This window comes from Ammodytes marinus, assembly GCF_949987685.1.
Source record: "Ammodytes marinus genome assembly, chromosome: 21".
Classification (NCBI taxonomy): Eukaryota; Metazoa; Chordata; class Actinopteri; order Uranoscopiformes; family Ammodytidae; genus Ammodytes; species Ammodytes marinus.
Window position 1 is genome coordinate 3,253,468 of NC_137225.1, and position 24,413 is coordinate 3,277,880.

The window sequence follows — 24,413 nt, forward strand, 5'->3', positions numbered from 1 at the left end:
CACTTTCACTTTGTATATGCAGTTTGTTCATTATGAGCCACCGGAGCCACCGTACTGTGTTGCCTCATCCAATCAGAATACCCGGTGGGCTAGTTCACTTTTACCTCCTGTTTGTTACTGTATCGGAACGCAGTTTTATTGAATGCTTTGATTAAATGCAGTGGTTAAACTCGGTGTAATCCATGACTCATACAAACACATAAGAACTTTCTACAAGGAGGGCATGACAATGAGTATAGCCATGTCAACTTTGTGCAGATATGCAGTCACTGGGACTATTCAGGAGAAAAGCCCAGTCGGACCTCAGCAGCTGATCACGGGCGTAAAGCCGAAAGTGTGTCCCTCAGTAGCCTACCCGATGCGATCGCTGATTAATGAATGAACAGTAGCCTAAACAAATATTTAAATATTGATTATGGGGCCCATTGTAGTCCGGAAACCAAGGCTATTGCCTACGTTTTCCTATGGCTAGGTTCACCTCGTCTGCACACAAATACACACACACAGACATCGTTATTGATGAATGAGAGGGCGATCCTTATCTCGTAATTACGAGATCCTTATCTCGTAATTACGAGATCTTTATCTCGTAATTACGAGATCTTTATCTCGTAATTACGAGATCCTTATCTCGTAATTACGAGATAATTATCTCGTAATTACGAGATATTATCTCGTAATTACGAGATCCTGCAGTGAAACTTTTTTTTATTTGGTGAATGCTCAGCGCCACCGTACAAAACAGCATTCTAAGTTAATATATTGAACATAGAGATATTGAAATGATAGGCTACTGAAATGTTTGGATTTTAGGAGATAGTGAAATTATACAGTTTGTTATTTCAGATAGCCTATATAGCCTTGCTATTCTAGATAGGGCCTAGATAGATAGATAGATAGATAGATAGATAGATAGATAGATAGATAGATAGATAGATAGATAGATAGATAGATAGATAGATAGATAGATAGATAGATAGATAGATAGATAGATAGATAGATAGATAGATAGATAGATAGATAGATAGATAGATAGATAGATAAATACATTTTCCATTTCCCAAACGCTATTAAAGGGCTATTGTAGTGAAATCTTTCCTTGTCCAAATTCCATTACAAACCTAACCTAGCACTACCTCCACCTGTGACAAGCCACACCCCCAGATAGATAGGTTTTTGGAAGGTGGCTTAAAGAGACAAGCTCTAAAAAGAAGCATTTCAGGCTGAAAAGTGGAAATCACTACAACACGAAAACAGTTAGCTACTTGTAGCCTATAAAAACCCAAATTATAATTTTGAACCTTAAAAAATTAGCACAATATTTGACTTTTAATGTCTCTTTTAGTTTCAGTCTGTATAGATGCACACAATGGCAGCAGAGTAACAAAGTGACCTTTTTATTTAGATTCATAAACAGTTGTATTGTGTGGTGGACCGATAGCACAGCCTGAGTATTCAGCAAACCGTTCTCAGACTCGTAGTCAGAACTGTACCTCTCAACATTATGTACATCTGTGTATAATCTACACACACAAAACTACAAACAAAACAAACAATTTGCATGCTTCAGTTTTTTTTTAACTCCAAGCAATGATCTCTCCAGTCAGCCACATGTATTCCCTATGTGTAATTACCCTTTAAAAATAAAAATAAAAATAAAAAGACAATTAAATAACTTGAAAAAGACACAAATACCAAACAGCTGCTACAACTTGCCACCACCTGACCTTTCTGTAGTCTATAATAGCTGCTATCAATGCACTTACATATCAGTCTTATGGGAGGGTTTCTCAATCATTAATTTTCCAGAATAAATATCAGTGTTTAAAATCTACAATGGTATGTATATCAACATGTAGACCCAATAAATACAAAACTTCCATACACTTTTTTAAACTTTACAGTTTCAACAAATTACATACAAATTTCTCATATTTTTTTTTTATACATGTCATTTGTTTTCATGGCCTGCACAAAGAACAGATTACTTGCTGGATAGATGCAGCTCTAAAACATGTATGAGATAGTGAGACATATGTGACAAAAATAACAAACAAAACAAAAAAAATCTGAAAATCAATGACAAAAGACCTCATTAATGAAACGGACAATGCCACCATGAAAAGTGGACGGACACCAGAGCAACACATTTCCAGCTTGAGCGACAAATAACCAGCTAACAGCCTTAACACATAATAGAAAAAACACACAAATATATCAAAACTCAAAGGCTTCAAAAGTGAAGGCAAACTCTCCGACTGATGCTTCTCATTACAACATCAAATAAAAAGAAAGAAACAGATAAACAAATCAAACATTCAAGGAAAGCTTTCAGTCTTCCGTATTACTAATAAATACAACACAGTATAAATAACAGTACAAAATATTGTAGAAAAGAAAATACGGGGGAAGATGCAACATAATCACAGCCTTGGCCTCTTGGTTGATGAGTGGATAAGGCCCCGGCCACCGCCAAGGATGAAGACAGTTCACTGATTCTGATCAAATGCTAAATGTATTCTAAATTAGCCAACATGGAAAAACTTGTTTAGCTATGTTGCTTTTGTGTTGCCCTTAAGTGATAGTTCCTGTAGATAACGTGCAAATAAAGCACCATTTAGGCGATATCACACACACTTAATTAATATTTCAAATGAAAATGATTAAAACAAAGTGTTGACCCTGTGAGAGGTGGATTCAGGGTCATTTACACTGGATGTTAAAGGTATTGTATCTCCACCCCATTGGCAGACAAGAATGTTGATATTGGTTGATTCTGTGAAACCCCAGATAACGGTCAATGACAAAAAAAAAACATTATTTTATAACATCTAATGCCAACAATGTATACGTTTCTCTTTGTACAATAGCAACTATGGCATGGTTAAGGTTAAGGATGGATTGTCTTCATGGCAAATAAACTTTAGTTAAGGTACAGAGCTAGGCAACCAAAGGACTTGGTTAATGTAACGTAAAGTGTTAGGTTTGTGTTAGTACAAGTTTGATGCACTAAGCGTCCAACCTAGCACACTTTCCAGCTTGCTAAATAAAGAGTGCGCTATACTTCCTGCAATGGCAGTGCACATTGGCATGGATGTAAATTATGATGGTCTGCATATGTGGATAAATTCCAGATCATGTGAATGAATACATTTCAATATGCAGCAATGGCATATAGTATGTAATGGCCTTGCTTTGATGTTTTTGTGACAGCCAAAAAACAGCGGGAGAGGAAATAAGCAGCCAAAACAGTTTAGCTAGCGCCGCAAACAAACACAAATGCACATCGCATGAACGGAATACAAGTGAGACAAACGTTTTGCTAGTCATCACACACTTACCCCGCTCTCTTAACAGAACATTCCAATGATTTAGCATTACAACATCTAGAAAACAACCAGAGATTGTGTCATTTTTATAACACATTATTACCCACAATGCAACTCTACCACAAACTAGTTCGATCAGAGATTTGGGGGTTTTATACTAGTAGCAGCTAATGTAGCCTGGAGCATCTAGCTTACAGATGTGACAAGAGCCTCCCAAAGTATGAGAAAAACAACAATCTTTCTTTTTCTCCACCTCCACCTTTCTTAAAAACCTGTGTTCAAAAACCCCAGTCAGATTTATCTCCCCTTATGATGTCATAAGAGGAGAAGCCGCATCCCACTAATACCAACCCAACTTAGCACACCCCAGATAGCCTACCCCTGAATCTAACTGTAATTTTTATTCAAAACTGCAGTTAGCCCTAGGAACCAATAAGAGCAGACTGTTTTTTTTTCCTGAAGGCGGGGCTTAAAAAGGCAGGCTTTAAAACAAAGCGTTACAGAGGCCAACAAAAAGGAAATTCAGCAACGGCACTGTAAGAAACATAAAGGGTTTTTTGGACGCTACAACATGAAAACAGTTTTTTAGTAGAATCCCAGATTACAATTTTAAACCAAAGAATGAGCATAATATGTTCTGACCTTCAATGTGTAAAATGAATGATGGAGTTGTCCTTTCACCACACACGTGAGTCAATTTTTGCAATTATACTTGGCCTTTTTCGATATAAGGTGTATAAGGCGTAAATGGGGCATCAGAATCTCAAGATGAACTTGACTAGTGATTGGACCACACAAACTCTAGGAGGAATTGCAAAACAATTGAAAAGAAAAAACTTTATAAAAAAAGAAACCAAGGCAAATATCTGAACTCAGGGCTTTCCTTAATGCCAGGCTCAATAGCCCTGCACAGGCCACATTTGAGGCAGTAAGTAACTGAGGCACAGTTTCATTACTGGACAAGGGGCTTTAGGGAATGTTACGGGTACACTGCTGTCGGTCATTGTCTGAACGAAACATGGTAGACTGTGGAACAGATTGGAGTAAAGGTCTTAACTATTGCATATATATATTACACTGGTTTGTCCCAGGGTCCTCCAGCACCCTAGTTGTTTTCAGGGCTTCTGAGAGCCCCATCAGATGATCAAAGGCCCTTGGAGAACCTACATGCTGCTTTGCACCAGTCCCGTTGCTTCAAACAGTCAAGTTCTCCATGAGGAGGTGAAGGTATACAGACAGAAGAGAAGAAGCTCATCAGCAGAGGACATGGAGAAGTCTACAAGAAACTCCCATTTGCATCTGCTGAAAGGTTGGAAGCTCCATTCTGGACCAACAGGGTTTATAGGAAGTCCCCCCTTTAGCCAGTGTTGGAGACACATCATCTGTTAACATGCGGAATCTCGGCTTCATGGTTCCTCACGTACAGGTCTATTTGCCTGGTGGACAGAACGGCCCTCTATGTTCCTCTCTGGGAATTCCCAGAAGCCCTTGTATTGGAATCGATGGCTACTTTGATAAGAGGAGATGTGACATCATTGTCTCTGGCTTTTGATGGTATCGCAGAGCAAAGAGAAGCTGTCCTCACTATGGACTGATGTTGAGAGAGACAGAGAAAAAAAGGGAGTTTGTAGGCCTACATCCAGGCCTTCCTTGGTCATACACCAATACTTGTCGAGCATCAGTATTGTAGTTCTGTAGAGTCTGTAACAGCCCACTCGATCCACCTTTTTAAGGGGGTATGCGACATCCTTTAACTAGATTTTTCTATCAGTGCACTGTATCTAAATCGGACTAAAGGACAACCATTTGTGAACCATAACTTCTTTTCCCCCAAGTTTCATTTACCACACCATTCTGAATTTGTGAGCAACATTCTCAAATTGCTGAAAGACTGTTACCACTGCTCTTGTGTCTTCCGGTGATTACTGACTGAGGTGCTTGTTGGAACAGCGTTGACTTTTTTAAATGATTGGCATTGCTTGAAAAATAACTCTTCATTGCTATAGATAACAGAGCATTACACGAGAATGTGTATGGATGGCTTCACTATAATGGACGTATATCTTTTCATTGGCCCAGCTCTTATTTTCCGTGTATAAATCCACACCTATGACTCAGGGATCACATGATTGGGCCCTATTTTCTTCTCAATTTGACTGGCGAGAACAGACAAGATATAAATATATGACATGGGCTTTGCATTAGCAATCATTTTAAGTTTGATTGTATGGTTGTACTGCCTAGAAATGACTGGAATCTGCGATCAATCTACATGGCGTCTCTTAAATTCCTTCTCTACCAGATTGGTCTTGGTCTACATAGATGCATAATTATTCTTCTACTGTAGACTCCACAGATTAGAAACCAGATGTGATTGCTCCTTTGGCGCCACTTTTTATGGATTCATCTGAAAGCATGATAGCAGCAACCACCTGAGAATTTGTCTGCTGGAATTTTGCCCACATCATTTGCATTAAAGTGAATTGAATTCACAGAAAAGATGAACAAATGCTTATGTCAAAAGTGTCTATCTGTTGTGAGCTGCAAATCTGTGACAATTGAATTGAATTTCTTCGATTATACAACTGTGATCATAACTTCTCCAAATCTCATTTAGTGTGGGACACAGGGCAAATCCAAAGCTTTGTTATGTGTGTTTGTGCAATGTTTTGCATTAAGTGTGCAGTGATCATTTTAATGTTTCTATTACATACTTTGTCTCTGTCTATATTTAATCAATTCTCGTTTTCATAATATATTAGCATTCTCTCTCTAGGTTTGCTATAATTTACTACTTCATTACTTAAATCTTTTTTGTGATTCCAACACAGGTTTAGCGATACATTTAAAAATATTTTTTTTACAAACTTCCAACACGTTCTCAAGTATTAAGCTGTCATATTAATGTCTTAGATTTGATGTAGAGTTCTTGCTTTTTGGGGGCTCTTGTGTTAGCTGTTTGTGTCTGACATCTTTATTTTTCTATGACTGTAAGTATTTCTATCATTGGATGGATGGTACATTTCGCTACATGCAACTTTAAAGGATCATGATTGACCATTTTACATACCCTTTTGTGTATTCATATATCTATATACATATAGAAATACTTTAAAAAAAACCTTGTTATAGTGAGTTCATAATCACCAGTCTCAGTAATTAATATAAAAATAACCGTAGTCCTTTCGGCGGTGCATTACCGTAAGCATTACCGTAATATTGATGCACATATACTGTATCCGCGTGACCCAAATAACATTGTGGAGTACAATCCATGTATCTTAATGCAGTGATGTGTCCGTATTGTCTGACTGTCTCACTCCAGGCCAAAAGTGCTGGTCTCCTCCACCGCAATCAGCAGTTTCTCATACAACATGGTGTATGAAGGGTACGGGGGCAGGTCCAGGCGATTAAAACAGGTGTGAGCCCTGAGAAAAAAAATACAGAGAGTCATGGTTAACAGACAAAACCTCAAGCCAACCCATTTTTCACTTTTGTTTTATTTTAATGCGGAACATTGCAGGCAAAAAAAAACATTTTATTTTCAAGCACTGGTCAATTTTGAGATTTTCTTTTGTCTATTTTGCTACCAAAACATGTCTTCTTTCATACTAGTATGAATCAAAGGTCCAAAAGGTACACACACACACACACTATCTCCAAACCCATATTATTAATATACCAACGGTATCATTGCTGATGCTGAAGGTTCCAGTGTCCACATAGCCAAACCCTGGCTATTTGCTCTGTTCTGCAGTGAAACCTGAGCCCTGCTCTTGTGTTTGGCTGAGTGTGCTCACATTGACTGTTGTTTGCTAAATCCCTGTCCTGCTGTAGGGTCACAAGAGACACACCTTGCTCAATGTCACTACAGAGGAGGAGAACATACAGGTCCTTCTCATATAATTAGCATATTGTGATAAAGTTCAATATTTTCTGTAATGTACTGATAAACATTAGACTTTCATATATTTTAGATTCATTACACACAACTGAAGTTCAAGCCTTTTATTGTTTTAATATTGATGATTTTGGCAAAAAAGTAAAGAAAAACCAAAAATCCCTATCTCAAAAAATTTGCATATTTCATCCGACCAATAAAAGAAAAGTGTTTTTAATACGAAAAAGTCAACCTTCAAATAATTATGTTCAGTTATGCACTCAATACTTGGTCGGGAATCCTTTCGCAGAAATGACTGCTTCAATGCGGCGTGGCATGGAGGCAATCAGCCTGTGGCACTGCTGAGGTGTTATGGAGGCCCAGGATGCTTCGATAGCGGCCTTAAGCTCATCCACAGTGTTGGGTCTGGTGTCTCTCAACTTCCTCTTCACAATATCCCACAGATTCTCTATGGGGTTCAGGTCAGGAGAGTTGGCAGGCCAATTGAGCACAGTAATACCATGGTCAGTAAACCATTTACCAGTGGTTTTGGCACTGTGAGCAGGTGCCAGGTCTTGTTGAAAAATTAAATCTTCATCTCCATAAAGCTTTTCAGCAGATGGAAGCATGAAGTGCTCCAACATCTCCTGATAGCTAGCTGCATTGACCCTGCCTTTGATAAAACACAGTGGACCAACACCAGCAGCTGACATGGCACCCCAGACCATCACTGACTGTGGGTACTTGACACTGGACTTCAGGCATTTTGGCATTTTCTTCTCCCCAGTCTTCCTCCAGACTCTGGCACCTTGATTTCCGAATGACACGCAAAATTTGCTTTCATCCGAAAAAAGTACTTTGGACCACTGAGCAACAGTCCAGTGCTGCTTCTCTGTAGCCCAGGTCAGGCGCTTCTGCCGCTGTTTCTGGTTCAAAAGTGGCTTGACCTGGGGAATGCGGCACCTGTAGCCCATTTCCTGCACACGCCTGTGCACGGTGGCTCTGGATGTTTCTACTCCAGACTCAGTCCACTGCTTCCGCAGGTCCCCCAAGGTCTGGAATCGGCCCTTCTCCACAATCCTCCTCAGGGTCCGGTCACCTCTTCTGGTTGTGCAGCGTTTTCTGCCACACTTTTTCCTTCCCACAGACTTCCCACTGAGGTGCCTTGATACAGCACTCTGGGAACAGCCTATTCGCTCAGAAATTTCTTTCAGTGTCTTACCCTCTTGCTTGAGGGTGTAAATGATGGCCTTCTGGACAGCAGTCAGGTCGGCAGTCTTACCCATGATTGCGGTTTTGAGTAATGAACCAGGCTGGGAGTTTTTAAAAGCCTCAGGAATCTTTTGCAGGTGTTTAGAGTTAATTAGTTGATTCAGATGATTAGGTTTAGAGTACCTTTTCATGATATGCTAATTTTTTGAGATAGGAATTTGGGGTTTTCATGAGCTGTATGCCAAAATCATCAGTATTAAAACAACAAAAGACCTGAAATATTTCAGTTGGTGTGCAATGAATCTAAAATATATGAAAGTTCAATTATTTCATTACATTATGGAAAATAATCAACTTTATCACAATATGCTAATTATATGAGAAGGACCTGTATACCAAAATAGCTCTTTGGGCCGGTTCATTGTAGAAAACTGACACTGGCAATGCCCGAGCATTAACAGTGTATAAAGAACATACACTAAGCCACGTAGGACTTTGGAGTCAAAGGCACACCTTTAACAACAGGTCTGCTATGCAAAGTGCTTTGTACATTGCAGGACCTGCAGTGACACACTGTATTTACTGTATACGAGTAGGTAAGATTAAATACAATAGGATTTTGAAAGCACAGTGGAATACTTCAAATGTTTCTAAATCAATCAGTTGAACTTGGAAACGTGGCAGGCGATTGAACCGCAAACTCTGTAACTAGTGGAAGACTGCTCTACCTGCTGATACAACGCCCAATAGTGGTTAGATTCTAGATTTCAATGCTCCCTTGCTAACCCCTCCCTTAAGGAGAATTTAAACCGTCCGCAAGTGGAGTTTTTAACTTTCCCTGAAAAAAGCTGGTCCCTTTTAGTTTTCAGCGAATGTTACTCAAACAGGTGCATCATTTTGTCTGGGCTTTTTTTCTCAGATGAATCCATATTTGGTGTTGTAGTGAGTGTATTGGGGAAAGCAGGACGTTGTATTTAGCTTTGATGGTTATGAAGGAACACCCTAAGGACCACCTGGGTTTTTCAACTTTTAAAAAGCTTTCCATGTGTGTGTCTAAGGGGTAGAATGTAGGCAGTAAGGCTGTGACTGGGATGGGTTGTTGTGGGTTAGGGGATTAGGGCCTCTTTTACATTTGATGTATTTTTCTTTAACTATTTGAAACCCAGCCGGGTTTTGACTATGAGGACCAAAGTATACTAAGAAGCAGGGCAGTGTGAACAGGCAGGGCAGTGTGAACAGGGCTTTAGGGGGAAACAGGTTCAGTTACCTGGGTAGTGAGGTGACTTTGCCCCACTTCTCGATGCAGAATCGTCGGAGGCCGTTGGAGCCCCTCAGTGAAGCGAAGCCTTCGTAGGGCACGCTGGACGTCCCCGTCACAAACTGCAGCAGACGCAGACGCTGCTCGTTGTTAAAGCGCTCCACCGCCGCCCAGAACCAACGCATCACTATGTGTCCGTCATGGTAACCTAGTAGACAGGGAGTTAACATGGGACAGGGGAAACACACACTCAGGGTGAAGGCTTTGCATAGACCTAGTTCTAGTATAAATGCATACTGTATGTCATAAAAAAAAATGTATGTTACCTTTTAATGCATCAAACTTTAAGACAACAATACATTTTTCGCTTAAAAGGTTTAGTTTTATGTGTGTTAATAGTACTGATATAACACTTAATCCAGGAAAAACAAACATACTATACCTTTTATATCATACATAATCCTAGGTGTAAAGGGTGTCAGTGTGACAGTTTTGCAAGCAAGCATGCACACACACGCGCACGTGCACACACACACACACAGACACACACAGACACACACACACACACACACACACACACACACACACACACACAAACACACACACACACACACACACACCTCCTCTGTACTCTGTGTTGGTCCTCCAGTCCACCAGGTCTATCTCTACTGTCCCAGCGATGACCAGCTCCAGCTCCCGAGCATCAAACACTGACACCAGCCTGGAGTCCACCACCTGAGAGACACACACACACACACACACACACACACACACACACACACACACACACACACACACACACACACACACACACACACACACACACACACACACACACACACACACACACACACACACACACACACACACACACACACTGACATTAGGTTGCATTCATAATGTATACAGTTTGCATGTGTGTGGTGGATCTAAGGTGACAGAAACCATTCCTTTAACTGTGTGTGCATTTCTTAAAGAAGAAATGGGCTAAGGTTGCTCAATGCTGCCGACAGTCAGAGGATAAACTTTACAACATTACTAACAATCCTGTGTGCTTGTTAGGACTTTGATATTCACTTCTTTATGTATGCTGGATGGAAACCGTGCATTGCCCATGCCCAAAACCACTGTGGGTGTGTTTAGTCAGCAAAACAAATCGTCTGTGTTTACGAATAGAAGAGCGATTTCTGCGCATGATCATGGCTGAATTTGTGAGATGACAAGGATGAGTTTTTCTATAAAAACTAAGATCCAGAACCGTCTTTATTTAGACCAGAAACAACGGAGGAGGAATTACATGTTATGTATATGACATAAAGTGCAAAAAATATAGAGCTCAACATAACACGGTTAATAAACAAGTCACAACAAGCACACAGGACCGTTTAGTGATGTTGTAATGTGTATCTTCTGCTCATCAGCGTAGCCAGAAATTGACTAACAGTGTTTGAGCTAAGCTAACTAGCCACAAGAAACCGTTGCCCATTTCTGAGTGAATTATTCCTTTTTCTAAGAATTTACTGCAAATTATAAGTGAGGGGACTTAAATGTAGTCAGGCCACTTTGAACTTATTGGTGTATTTATAAATGTGAAAGCTAACATAAACCCTTTTCTAATGTTGTGTTGTGGTGAACGATGTTAGCATAGCATAGTTGTACCTCGTAGAAGCCTCTGACCAGGGCCTCAGTCTGTTGCACCACTCCTCTCTCCACCCTCCACTTGGCCATGCGCTCTATGTAATCCTTCTTGTTCTTCTCAGTCACCTGCAGGTGGGAGCCGCCTGACTTCAGCTCCCGCTCCGTTACCTGGCAAAACAGCATGTGACATTTAAGCAGGAAGGCTTGCCATTGAAGAATCATTGTAGAATACAATACAATTTTTCATCACTTCCGTGGACATTAAATAAAGTTACATTCATTTCCTGGAGACTTGCACTAAAGGCCCTATCTCACTGGGCTGAGACATCACCCGATGATCGCCAACTCCTCGCAAAGTTGTCTCACATTTCTCGCACATCAAGTCATGGAAACCAAATTGCGAGGGTTGGAGACGAGTTGGAGACAGCGCGACGACTCTGAGACCATTTTGTGAGTACCGTAATTTTCGGACTGTAAGCCGCGCCTTTTTCCCCATTTTTCGACCCTGCGGCTTATATAACGGTGCGGCTAATAATATAATAATTACACAGCACAGTATATGATCTGTAGCTAGTCTACTATTGCACTAAATGGTAACACTTGAATATGTTATGCAAATATGCAACTTGTTTGTTGAAATGTTAATAAATGGGAGCTTCCTCAAGCAGCCATCTCTTTCCCGACAATCCCCTCTGTGCACAAACTCTTACATATGGTAATTAAACATTAAAACACCTGCGGCTTAAAGTCCAGTGCGGCTTATAGTGCGGAAAATACGGTAGATTTGTAGCACAAATTTTTGGAACATGTTCAAAAATGTATGCGACAGGACTGCGAGGCTCTACTACTCATGCGAGGAAATTGAGATCCCTGCGAACGTTTCGAGACTCCCTCCCGAATGAAGTTCGCAAACAGTCACAGCCCAGTGAGATAGGGGCTTAACCATAACCTCTACTTGCCTAACCCTTACCCTAACCCTTACCTTAACCTTAACCTAAACCTAAGTCTACCTTAAAGCAAATCTTCACCCTAAAATGTACTTATTTATGTTATGGGATTTCCCTTTTGTCCCCAAGAGAAGGCATGTCCCCACAATATCACTGTGTAAACAGAAACATTTCCCCACAACATGAGTAATACACACACGCACGCACACACACGCACGCGCGCGCACACGCACACGCACACGCACACACACACACACACACACACACACACAGAGGGTTAATTTCCGACCTGGCCAAAGACCTCCTCGTTGACAGTGAAGGTGAGGTCCAGGATGTCTGTGATGTCGTTGTCTTTCATCCACTGCAGAGAGCCGTGGAACTCCTCGTCCAGGTACTCTAGATCAGACAGGTCTGTAGCCCTGTACACACATACACATCCTATGTTCTAGATCAGGTCTGTAGCCCTGTGCACACATACACATCCTATGTTCTAGATCAGGTCTGTAGCCCTGTACACACATACACATCCTATGTTCTAGATCAGGTCTGTAGCCCTGTGCACACATACACATCCTATGTTCTAGATCAGGTCTGTAGCCCTGTACACACATACACATCCTATGTTCTAGATCAGGTCTGTAGCCCTGTACACACATACACATCCTATGTTCTAGATCAGGGGCCTCATTTATCAACCGTACTTACGCACAAATCTGTGCGTAAGTAGGGCGTAAGAACATTGCCACGCAAAGTATGGCATTTACCAAAATGTACTTAGACTTATGAATGTGTGTAAATGTAAGCACAACTCTGACCATGCTTACGAACATAATCTAGTGGTAGAATAGCGATATTACAAGCACAAAGCAAAGCATTTAAGAGTTTCAACGTCTGCATTAACACTAGAACCGCCAGCGTTCTCTTTAGCCTATATCTATAAAGCCCACGCGTCAAATCCACCCGTGCATTTCTAGGGTAATATAAAGTCATACATTTGTTTGTTTAATCATCATCTGTGTTTTGGACCTCTTGTTTTATAATCTAAGTTTCTTTAAGAACACTGATCACGACTCAGTAATGAAACTGAAGTAGATATAATATCGCCAATACATCAATGAAAACAGATGGTCAAAACAGCGTCCAAATGAGCTAACATCCTAAATGCAATAAATAGTTATATGGCACACTTATTTTTAGGTAAGCTCTAATTGATTATTCATTAAATGTGTCACACGTTTACATGTTTTGAAGCGGAGGATCCCTCCGATGCTCTCTGTGCGTCTCAGCACTCAGCTGTGAGCTGGACGAGCCGCGGTGACTCGCCAGACTCGCCAATCACTCATTTCACTTAGTAACTCTATTGTTGTTAGGAGCTTATCTTCATCTCTTTTTTATTGAAAGAGTTTATGAATGACTGCACGTAAAGTTGTCAGATCGCGGCAAACAATGCCGTTGCCTTACAACTTGCTCGAAAATATCACATTTTCCCATGCAGCAAGCTTTCTTTTGTTTTAATGCCTGCACTAAGTGAGCCAACAAAATATGTTTTGCTTCGATTCAACCTCGTTTACAAGGGTTTCCATTTCTGTGTTGGAGAAGTTTCTTTTCGTTACCCTCGGCTCTTTACCATTGTGGCGGAGAGGGGTAAAACCCATTCAGATGGTTGATAAAGGGATGTGTTGTGACCATATATGGTTAATTGGAGGCGTTTCTGAATGCAAATGGGCTGAGCGTGAACGAGCATGACACTTAAGAACATGTGGGATTTATCAAGATTGATGACTTACTGGTGTGCGTACGATAGGCCAGCGAACGTTTGATAAATACCGATTTTTTTGTACTTAAGCACATACTAAATTTCATTCGTAAGAGTGAATTTAGAACCTTTTCTACGCACTGTTGATAAATGAGGCCCCAGGTCTGTAGCCCTGTGCACACATACACATCCTATGTTCTAGATCAGGGGCCGTATTCACAAAACATTTTAAGGCTAAGAGTAGGTCCTAACGTGCTGATTTAGGAGTAACTCTCAAAAATAAGGGGCGTTTCACTCCTAATTTTAGGACTCCTAACTTTTTAAGATAAGTGTAATTCACAAAGCATTTTAGCGCTAAAACTAGCTCCTAAATCTATGAAAAGCTAAGAGTCCTCGAGAGGACTCCTAAGTCACTAAGAGTAATTCACAGACAACCATTTGATGGTGTTTTGGAGAGATTTAATGATAGTGAGCTTAACAAAAGGTACCTTTAATAACTGTGAGGGTTTAATGATCTTAGTGAAGTTATATTTAGAAAGTATAGACACATTTATATGTATTATATTCATATAATTCATATATATATTTATTAAGTTCCTTTTCCTGCAGTTGCTTTGGGTTTACGATGCGCTGAAAGTTACTGTTGGTGTCACGTTTGGGTTTAATTTCGTACTAGAGTAGGCCTATAGCCTATGTGGCGCTTCGCAGCATCTCCTCCGTTCCACAGGTCCGCTACTGTATAGTTGCGCGTCTCGCCTTTTTCCTTCCGCATGCACTTTACGATTTCGCCGGCTGTTGTTTCCAAATTGTGAATTTCCTGGTTTGTCGCTGTCTGACTATTGCTGCATAGTCGCCGTTGAGAGAAATACAGTGAGAGTGCATGGCGTGCAGCTGTTCAATGAGGATATTTGTCCCGATTCAAATCATTGTAAAATGTAAAATGAATAGACCTATGTGGCGCTATTGTAGCCTATAGGTTAATAGTGAACGAATGTGTGGGAAACCCTGCAGTATCTTGGTTTCATGTTAAATCAGTGTCACTTGTCATTAATTGTATTAAAAACTCTTAACTTTAATACAGCGACACGATATGGATATCTCCCACAGTGTTTCTATCATAAATTCACTCTTAGCTCTCATTCCCTTTCAGCCAATCACTGTGGGCATAGAAGGTATGAACATGACGTCATCCATAGCAACAGGGTCAACCCCGCCCCCTTATCTTAGCTTAGTAGTCCCTCCCATTCCTTAGTAAAAGTTGGTCTTATCAGCTTTGTGAATAGGTTTTAAGAAATTACTCCTTACTAAGAACTTTTAGTGCTCCTTAGGAGTACTCTTAGCGCTAAAATAAAATGTTTTGTGAATACGGCCCCAGGTCTGTAGCCCTGTACACACATACACATCCTATGTTCTAGATCAGGTCTGTAGCCCTGTACACACATACACATCCTATGTTCTAGATCAGGTCTGTAGCCCTGTACACACATACACATCCTGTTTTTCATTCTCGGTCAAAATAGGGAAAGACAAGGACCATAAAATAACAAGGTTTGCTAAGAAAGGAAAGCGTGACAAAACAGAAATGTTTTGGACTCGATTAAGATTGCATTTCCACTCTGCACAGACAATCACATCTATACTCAAACCCAACTAGATCTACAGTTTACTAGTATAGCTTCTATCTATATTTTGAACCTGTAAAAGCAGGGAATGAGACGTGGTAAAGGTGTGTGTGTGCGTACTGTCTGAGCAGGGCCTTGTAGAAGGGTCTGGTGAAGAACGCATCCAACAGGTACTGATGGATCAGAGCCAGGCCCAGGATACGACCACTGAAACGGAACCTGGACACACACACACACACACACACACACACACACACACACACACACACAGAAGCACACGTACACGCACACACACAAACACACACACACACACACACACACGTATTATTTATCAAATGTACTTTTTTATTATCATGCTGCTCAAAAGGTTAGTAATAAAGTAATATAGCACTACATTTACATACAAACATATTATATGTCCATGATTGACAATCCAATCCGTCCGTCTGATTATGTGTTCTACAATAATACAATCAATACTTTATGCTGAATCGATAAAATTCTGAGTGCCTGCGTGCGTGAATGAGTAAGTGCGTGATTGAATGAGTGAGTGAGTGAGTGAGTGAGTGAGTGGTGAATGAGTGAGTGAGTGAATGAGTGTGTGTGTGTGTGTGTGTGTGTGTGTGTGTGTGTGTGTGTGTGTGTGTGTGTATGTATGTATTTTTCCATTGCACAGCTTACCATTCCAGATGGTTCTCAACGAAGGCGGACATGGGGCTGATCTGAACGGTGTAGGTGTCGTTGGCAGAGTACTCAAACAGGCCGTAGTACGGGTTGAACATCTCCTGAGACAAGAGGAAGAAGAACTCTCTAGAAGGTCCACTGTAGTCCAGTCTGAAGGCAAGGCAAGGCAAGTTTATTTATATAGCACAATTCAGACACAAGGCCATTCAAAGTGCTTTACAGGGGCAATATTACTGTAAAATACATAATACACATTAGAAAAGCGAATGAATAGAAATAAAACATATAAAAGCTAATGAATAGAAATAGAACATTTAAATACAATACAATTGCAGGTTAAAATGGAAACAGAAAAGTCTTCAGACTTGATTTAAAAGAGCTGAGAGTTGCAGCAGACCTCAAGTTTTCTGGGAGTTTGTTCCAAAGATTTGGTGCATATAAAAACTGAAAGCTGCTTCTCCTTGTTTAGTCCTAACTCTGGGGACTGTAAGCAGACCTGTCGCAGATGACCTAAGGGCTCTGGACATTTTAGCACTGCTCACAGTATGATACATGTTAGCAAATAGTTGCCTGTTTTTTTTTGTATGTACATCCAGTAGACACAGATCAACACAATCATTCATTAGTTAATGTCCATGTGATGAAGGTAATGTTTTTCTCTCTTTTACCTCTGGTCGGGTCTCCACCAAAAAACACAAAGAAAAAGAGTTAAGAGGCTAAAACTCTCAGCAGGAATAGTTTTTGTTAACGGTTTATCGAAACCAAGCATGATGGCAATTTCAATCACTGGGTTTTTGGCATGAAAACAAGAATGTCCTACAATAGGTGTAGAACATTCTGCTCGCTAAAAGAGACAGCTCTGTTACATCACATCAAATGTGTTTGTGTGTGTGTGTGTGTGTGTGTGTGTGTGTGTGTGTGTGTGTCTTACCCCTCCTCTCCCAGGAAAGTGACGTAGAGTTTGTTCCTCTGTAGTTCTTTGCGGGAGTAAGCCATCACCTGGTTAAAGGTTCCCTCCAACAGGTGCTCTCTCCTGACCAACAACCTAGAACCACACACACACATGCGCACACACACACACACACACACACACACACACACACATGCGCACACACACACACACGCACGCACACACACACACACACACACACATGCGCGCACGCACGCACGCACGCACGCACGCACGCACGCACGCACACACACACACACACACACACACACACACACACACAGTACATTATACTAGAAATGTGAAGGGCTGTCAACCTTTCCCTTGTATTTCAATGGTACGATATGTCGTTTCACATAGATGATTTGGAGTGTGAGACTTACTTGATCTTGCCCGGTCCCTGTCCGTAGCCCTTGGCCTCTAACTTCCTGTAGAAGTTTCTTAGTTTGGCCTCAAAGTCTCTTCGGTAAGGAGCTGGAGCCCTGGCCCGCTGTAAGCCTGCACACACAGTGGGGACACAGTGTCAGACATGGGACACTCTGGAGGTCATTCTCAATACTGTCATGCAATTACATCAATGCATTATACTTACACCAAACACCAAATATGTTTAGTATGAAAACATTCAAAGTCAACGACAAGCTTCTATTAAAGAGACTGACCTCGTACTTTTAGTGTACAAAGATATAGTATTTTAAGGCTTTAAACCATTAAAAGTAGAACAATGAGTGTGAAATAGCATGATTCTCAATAGAAATAGCCAAGCTATTGGGTCGCTCTGGTAGCGTAGTCATCCCGTGTGCTGACTGCATCTCATCCCCCTCTCTCTCTGTCTCCCCATTTCAACTCTGTACTGTCTAATAAAGCTTGAAAATGCCAAAAAATTATCTTAAAAAAAATAAATAGCCAAGCTATGTTGTTCTAGCATTGTTAACTGGGTCATTAAAGGCGGAGTCAGCGACTCTGGAGAACGATTGTTTACGAAATCACTTTTTGTCAAAACCAAGTTCACTGAATATCCCATCCCAATCTGCTACTTTTTCTTATTGTGTGTGAGCTAAAAAAAAATCCAGTGTTAATACACAGCCCAGGCTCTGTAATTCTTTTTCCCCTTTGGCCTGGAAACAACCTGATACGCCACTCAAACAGGAGGACACGCTGTCATTGATAACAGGACTGGAAGATCAAATAAACCCAGGTAAAGAGTGACCTCTAACTGGCCTTTCACACCAAAATGAACCAAGAGTCAGTTCCAGGCTGGTGTTGGAGTCAGTTCAAAACTGGTTACAGCCTTATCCCAGTTATGAACCGGTTGGTTTCACATCGACCGGAGACAGCCATGGAGCAACGTCATGACGTCACTGTAAACGTGTGTGTACGTCACCCGACGCCGCTGCTCTTGTGGCTAACGCTAAAGCTACCGCTAGCTTTAAGCACAACAACAGCGGCGAATACGTCTTATTTTTACACTTGTTGGCTCTCGCTTTGCTTTCTTAAGCAAACAGGACCCATACAGCGTATTCTCGCCGGTCAATTTGATCGCTACGTTCGGTAATTATGTTATGTTTACGTCTCGTAGTAGCGGTGTTTTTAAATATGGCGGGCATGAGGTTTGAGTTGCTCTGGTTGGTCAGGATAATCCCTCCCCCGGCCGCTGGCGCAGGCAGTTCTTATCAAACCCTGCTCAATCCTGGGGTATGAGTTCCCCCGGTTTTTACGGCCCGGAGCAGGCTCTCTGGCGGTGTGAAACCAAAACACTGGCTCTAACTCCGAACAAGCCCAGAACTAGCTCCGATTTTGCGGCGGTGTGAAAGGCCTATTTAAGGGTCCTGCCTACAGTGAGAATGGCTGAGGTGAAGCACTAAAGCTCACATCTCCTTTCTTACTCAGTTTTTTTCCATAAAGACCATAGCAAAACTAATGAATGGGGCACAATTACAAGCCAGGCCTCCCTGCTGTGTCCCAATTTCTCTTTACAGAGCCTCCCATCCATAACACACACACACACACACACACACACACACACACGCACGCACGGACACACACATGCACACAAACGCAAGCACACACACACACACACACACACACACACACACACACACACACACACACACACGAGACGTGCAGCTCATTAGGATAACATTAGTGCATCCTATCATAGCACAGCAGGCTCTTTTAAACAGCAAAGATTAGGGTTATGGGGTTTGTGTGTGTGTGTGTGTGTGTGTGTGTGTGTGTGTGTGTGTGTGTGTGTGTGTGTGTGTGTGTGTGTGTGTGTGTGTGTGTGTGTGTGTGTGTGTGTGTGTGTGTGTGTCTAACATAAGGAAGATTTGCGGCAGGTTTACGCTGCTCTCTGCTGGACAGTGTAGGAATGTGACACATCTTTTTCTGTGTCGCAAATGTTTTTTGACTTTTATACAGATTTGTACAGGAGAGTGTAAAAACACGTTCCTTGTTGTAAGGCATGTATTCATCCAGAGTATTGTTACTCTCAGTCCAGGAATGTTAGCTTTCAGACAGTGCACTCCTAACATGAGTGGTTGTGTGTTGAACCTACCAGGAGAGTTCTGTGGTGAGGAGACAGGGGAGCAGCGTGGAGAGAAGCTGAAGCCTGGGTGGATGGGTTGAGGCGGGACACAAGCCATGATCTCCTCCTCATATAAACTACAGGAACAAGACACAGAAAAGGCACACGTTGAGTTAGCTTTCTCTATTAGTACATTAGTACAACAAGGCATATTGAAAGTTCCCTCTCAAGTTTCCCACTTTGGAGGGGGTCAGAGCGCAGGGGTCAGCCATAGTACAGCGCCCCAGTTTGGGGTTGAGTGTCTTGCTCAAGGACACAATGGTAGAGATTTTGGGTTCGTAGATGCAATACCTTTATCACAGGAGATGCTTATGACACACACCATTGTCTTTTATATGAAAAGGTTGGGTGGTCCTCCCTTAAAGAGAAACGTGACACACATTGGCACATTTTTATTTTTAAAGCCTTGACCGGGAAGCTTCCTCGTTATTTAACAGAAATGCTGCAAATCTCAGATGGGCTTTATCAGACCCGCTCCACTGACATGCTTATGCTTTATGTCCCACAAGCCCGGTCTGAGCTGGGAAAGACAGCTTTAAGCTTCAGTGCCCCTGACTCCTGGAACAACTTACAGCAACAAATTAAAATGATTACCATGATATCCTTTAACCAATTTAAACATGCTGTCTTGAATCTGCCAAACTCTACCTGTAACTGTTTTAATTAGGCTATATTGTACTTACCAATTTAATTCTGTTCCTTGTCACTCTACATCTCTGTCTGGGATGTTTCTCTTTACCAACTTGTTGTGCATTTGTATTGTATATTGCATTTGTATTTTTGTTTCTCGACATCATTGTAAATGAAGGTCACCCCTCAATGACATATCGAGTATAAATAAAGGATAAATAAAATAAAATGAAAATACCAGCCACCACTAGTTTTACTACTGAAACCCTCCTGTCATTCAAACGCACACTACTGTTATAGCGGATAGCTGTTGTTAGCGACCATGGCTATATTTGGGTTGAGTGTTGTTGTTTACCTCAACAGGATGACTAGGTCGGCATCACATGACAGCTTCTCCACCCCCTGTGTCCCTTCTGTCCGGATGTAGTGGATCTTCTCCCTGAAACAAATCAACAAGGCATCATCAGTTGGTGCTTTCTAGGGGTGTGCACGTGTACACGTGTACACGTGTAACCATTTAGTAAATCATAACCGTTTAGGAAAAATCAATAATCAAACGAAAACCGTTTTTTTTTTTTTTTCTTTTCAAATTTCAAAGTTTTTAAATATGTTCTGGAGACACGCGTTTATTGATTTTACATCACTAATAAACTAATTTGGGAGGATAAAAGCTAGTCTGCCGAGAATCTGTCTGTCCCTCGGCGAGTGTGTGTGTGTGAGTGAGTGTGTGTATCGGCGCACACACACACACGGGGAGTCGCCGTGCTGGGGCTCGACTCACAGCCACGGAAGAGTGATGAAAGATAACCTAAAGATTAAAGTTACCCGGTTGACGTGAACTACGCTCGTAAGTAGTCCGAACTTTATAACACCTGTTCAACATGCATTTAACGTGGACATGTAGAAAGCGATAGGCTATATTAATCAGGAAATGAATGAAGCGCGATTATGACGGCGAACGTGTGTGTGTGTGTGTGTGTGTGTATTCCATGGACCTATTATAAGAGGTGTGTAAACGAGCGTAGTTCATGTCAATTGTGTGTTTACAGGCGAACAAACGCGTATGTGTGTGTGTGTGTGTGCGCGCGCGCGCCTACAAGACGGCGGGGGCACGAGGACAATGACGTCACGGTTAACCGTGTACACGAAAAAAATGTTGTCGTGTACACGGTTAGGCATTTTTGTAAACGTTCACACCCCTAGTGCTTTCACATATTGACTTAGCCTTTGCGAGCTAAGCAGCTATCGTGTACTTGTAACACCTTTATCTTGTCACTATGTTTAATAGGAGTGAGGGGTCAAAACTGATGTAAACAGAAAAAAAGAAGAGAATGAAAATTGCTCATAGACAGTGATATTGTATTTGTGAATCAAATTGATGAAGCATAACACCTGAGTGCGTGGTTTCTGCTCAGGCTGGGCTGGCGCTCCTGCAACATGTCAAAGATGTTGGGCTGTCGAAGGAACGCCACGATCTTGTCATTGTAAGCTAGTGAAAGACAGAGAGACAGAGACAGAGAGTGAGACAGAGACAGAAAGCAAGACAGAGAGAGAGAGGGAGACAGATAGAGACAGAGAGAGACACAAAGAGATGGAGAGAGACAGAGAGAGAGAGAGACACAAAGAGAGAGAGAGAAAGAGAGAAAGAGAGAGAGAGAGAAAGAGAGAGAGAGAGAGAGAGAGAGAAAGAGAGAGAGAGAAAGAGAGAGAGAAGCAATCAGACTTTAACACAGACGTAGTCTCTGCTTGAAGAAGGCCTCAGAAAGTATCAGTATGAGTTGAAAGTATACATATTGTTAACAGAACAATCTATGCTACAAAATAATAAGGCAGAGATGTAGTGAGCGTGCGTACATGGAGGGCCCAGCTGTTGTGGGTCAGTGTGGTGCTGGCCGCGTATGGCTGCTACCAGGCTGTTACCAGGCCGGGCCATAAGAGATGCACCCCGACTCCTGGACACGTCAGAGGCCTGTGGGAAAACACACACACACACACACACACACGTTTCATGATTCATAGAATATATAGGGTAGGGGGCAGGGCTGATTTGACCTCCAATCAATATCACATTGAACATTTCACCTCCATTACGATAAATGAAGGGAAATCTCTCTCGTTGCAGTGGTCGCGGGTTCAAATCCGACTCATGGAACTTTACTGCATGTCATCCCCCCTATCTCTCTATATCTCCCCATCTCAACTCTGCACTATCTAATAAAGCTTAAAAAGGACAAAAAAAATTAAAAAAAGAAAAGCGCTATATAAAATGAATGTATTATGGTTATACAAAGGGCAGGTGTGTGTGTGTACCTCCCCGGCGCTGTAGCTGCGTAGCCTCTGGAGGTGTGTCCTGTGTGCGATGGCCCCCGGCAGACGGCCGTTCTGCAGGGGGATGCGAGGGTCGATGAATGTCGTGGCTCTACTGTTGTGGTCCACAAAGAAAGACTGAGAAGAAAACAGAAAAGAAAATGGCGCTGAAATCTCACAGTATGTTGATGTCATTTGGATTTGAAATGATGTGCAAGGACAACAATACTTTACATTTTAACCTCAAATATGACAAACATCTAAACTTAATCTGAGTGTGCACATAACAGGGTTCATACGGCTTGAAACAACATATTGTTATCATATCAGAACAAGTATTAGTCCATTGTTTTGCCCTTGGTTCATTTTGCTTAGCCTAGCATAGCCAAGAATAAAGCAATGCTGACTGTGAGCTATCAACATCTGCCCTCTACATATCCCTGTGAGGGTCACCTATAGGATAGGGGGAAAAAACACCCATCTACTAAACCATCGTGATTTTTCATTGGGTGATTTATTGAATAGATTATTTTTCCTTGAATGGATATTTTAATTCATTTAGTTTTGTTTGATCATGTAGTGCAGACAGCGTGTCATGCGGGTAAACACACAGTAGGTGGCAGTATTTCATTTGTTTACGCTGGTTGTCAACCGCCATTAAAGAAGAAGAAGATGTGGCGCAGGTTAAAGCAGAAAAAGGCGGATAAAATTGGAGTGGTGGAGATTCAACCTGCTCCAATAGATTTGAAGAATTTTAAGAAGGAAAAGCAATATGCCAATAATCCATACTATCAGATCAGAGCAATTCTTTCTGTTATCGAAGTACTTCAGTGCCCCTGACTCCTGGAACAGTTTACAACTTCAAATTAAATTAAATACATTTGTATCTTTTTTTTTTTTTTACAAATGTAGACATGTTATTATTTTGAATCTGCCCCACAGTAACAGTAACTGTTTTGTCTGAGCAATGTTCTTCTCCACCCATTTTTTCTTTCTCTCTGAATGTTTTTAATTGTTTTTGTCTCTTTGTACACTGTTGTGTGTTTGTATTGTATATTGCGTATTTGTATTAACTCATTGTAATAGAGAGTCCCCCGTCAATTGATCTTTCGAAGGTTAAATAAAAGTAAAAATGAGACTTCAGAATGGCAATACAAAATGTAAATAAATGGAATCGGGACAGGCAAAGAGAATGGTGCCAGCCCAGGTCTCCCTACCTTTCCCTGGGGGTCTGTCTTGATCTCCCAGCCCCGTGGCAGCTCCATCTGGGTGTCAGTGAACTTGTTGAGGAACACCACCAGGTCTCTGTTGTGCTGGTAGCGCTCAAAGTTCCTGGCATCGCGCCGCACCTTCAGGATCATGTGTTTGACACAGCTGCTGCTGGTAAACATCCGGTAGGCCGCCTGCACACACAGCATACACAGATTATTTAATCAATTAATTCCATGAGAGAGGCACAAATTAATACATGTCTTTTGTTCCGAATATAGTTAGTATACTGTCCTCTATTAAACACTATGATACTCAGCACAAAATACTGTATGAAGGCAATGTTTTGTTTGTGTGTGTGTGTGTGTGTGTGTGTGTGTGTGTGTGTGTGTGTGTGTGTGTGTG

General features: G+C 41.5%; 1 protein-coding gene across 1 annotated transcript in view; it reads right to left on the reverse strand.

Moving 5' to 3' along the window:
• Nucleotides 1–1,381: 1,381 nt before the first annotated feature.
• hecw1a (HECT, C2 and WW domain containing E3 ubiquitin protein ligase 1a) overlaps nucleotides 1,382–24,413 on the reverse strand; it is a gene marked incomplete at its 5' end in the record, with an annotated part of 63,714 nt that continues 40,682 nt past the window's right edge. The window contains 15 exons of the mRNA XM_080050576.1: nucleotides 1,382–6,757; nucleotides 9,689–9,887; nucleotides 10,300–10,414; nucleotides 11,339–11,485; nucleotides 12,554–12,683; nucleotides 15,763–15,861; nucleotides 16,324–16,476; nucleotides 17,258–17,371; nucleotides 17,659–17,773; nucleotides 19,833–19,939; nucleotides 20,848–20,931; nucleotides 21,885–21,981; nucleotides 22,347–22,461; nucleotides 22,803–22,937; nucleotides 24,017–24,202. Of these exons, the coding sequence (XP_079906702.1) occupies nucleotides 6,646–6,757; nucleotides 9,689–9,887; nucleotides 10,300–10,414; nucleotides 11,339–11,485; nucleotides 12,554–12,683; nucleotides 15,763–15,861; nucleotides 16,324–16,476; nucleotides 17,258–17,371; nucleotides 17,659–17,773; nucleotides 19,833–19,939; nucleotides 20,848–20,931; nucleotides 21,885–21,981; nucleotides 22,347–22,461; nucleotides 22,803–22,937; nucleotides 24,017–24,202 (1,908 nt within the window). The 3' untranslated portion in view covers nucleotides 1,382–6,645. The remainder of the gene's footprint in view (nucleotides 6,758–9,688; nucleotides 9,888–10,299; nucleotides 10,415–11,338; nucleotides 11,486–12,553; nucleotides 12,684–15,762; nucleotides 15,862–16,323; nucleotides 16,477–17,257; nucleotides 17,372–17,658; nucleotides 17,774–19,832; nucleotides 19,940–20,847; nucleotides 20,932–21,884; nucleotides 21,982–22,346; nucleotides 22,462–22,802; nucleotides 22,938–24,016; nucleotides 24,203–24,413) is intronic.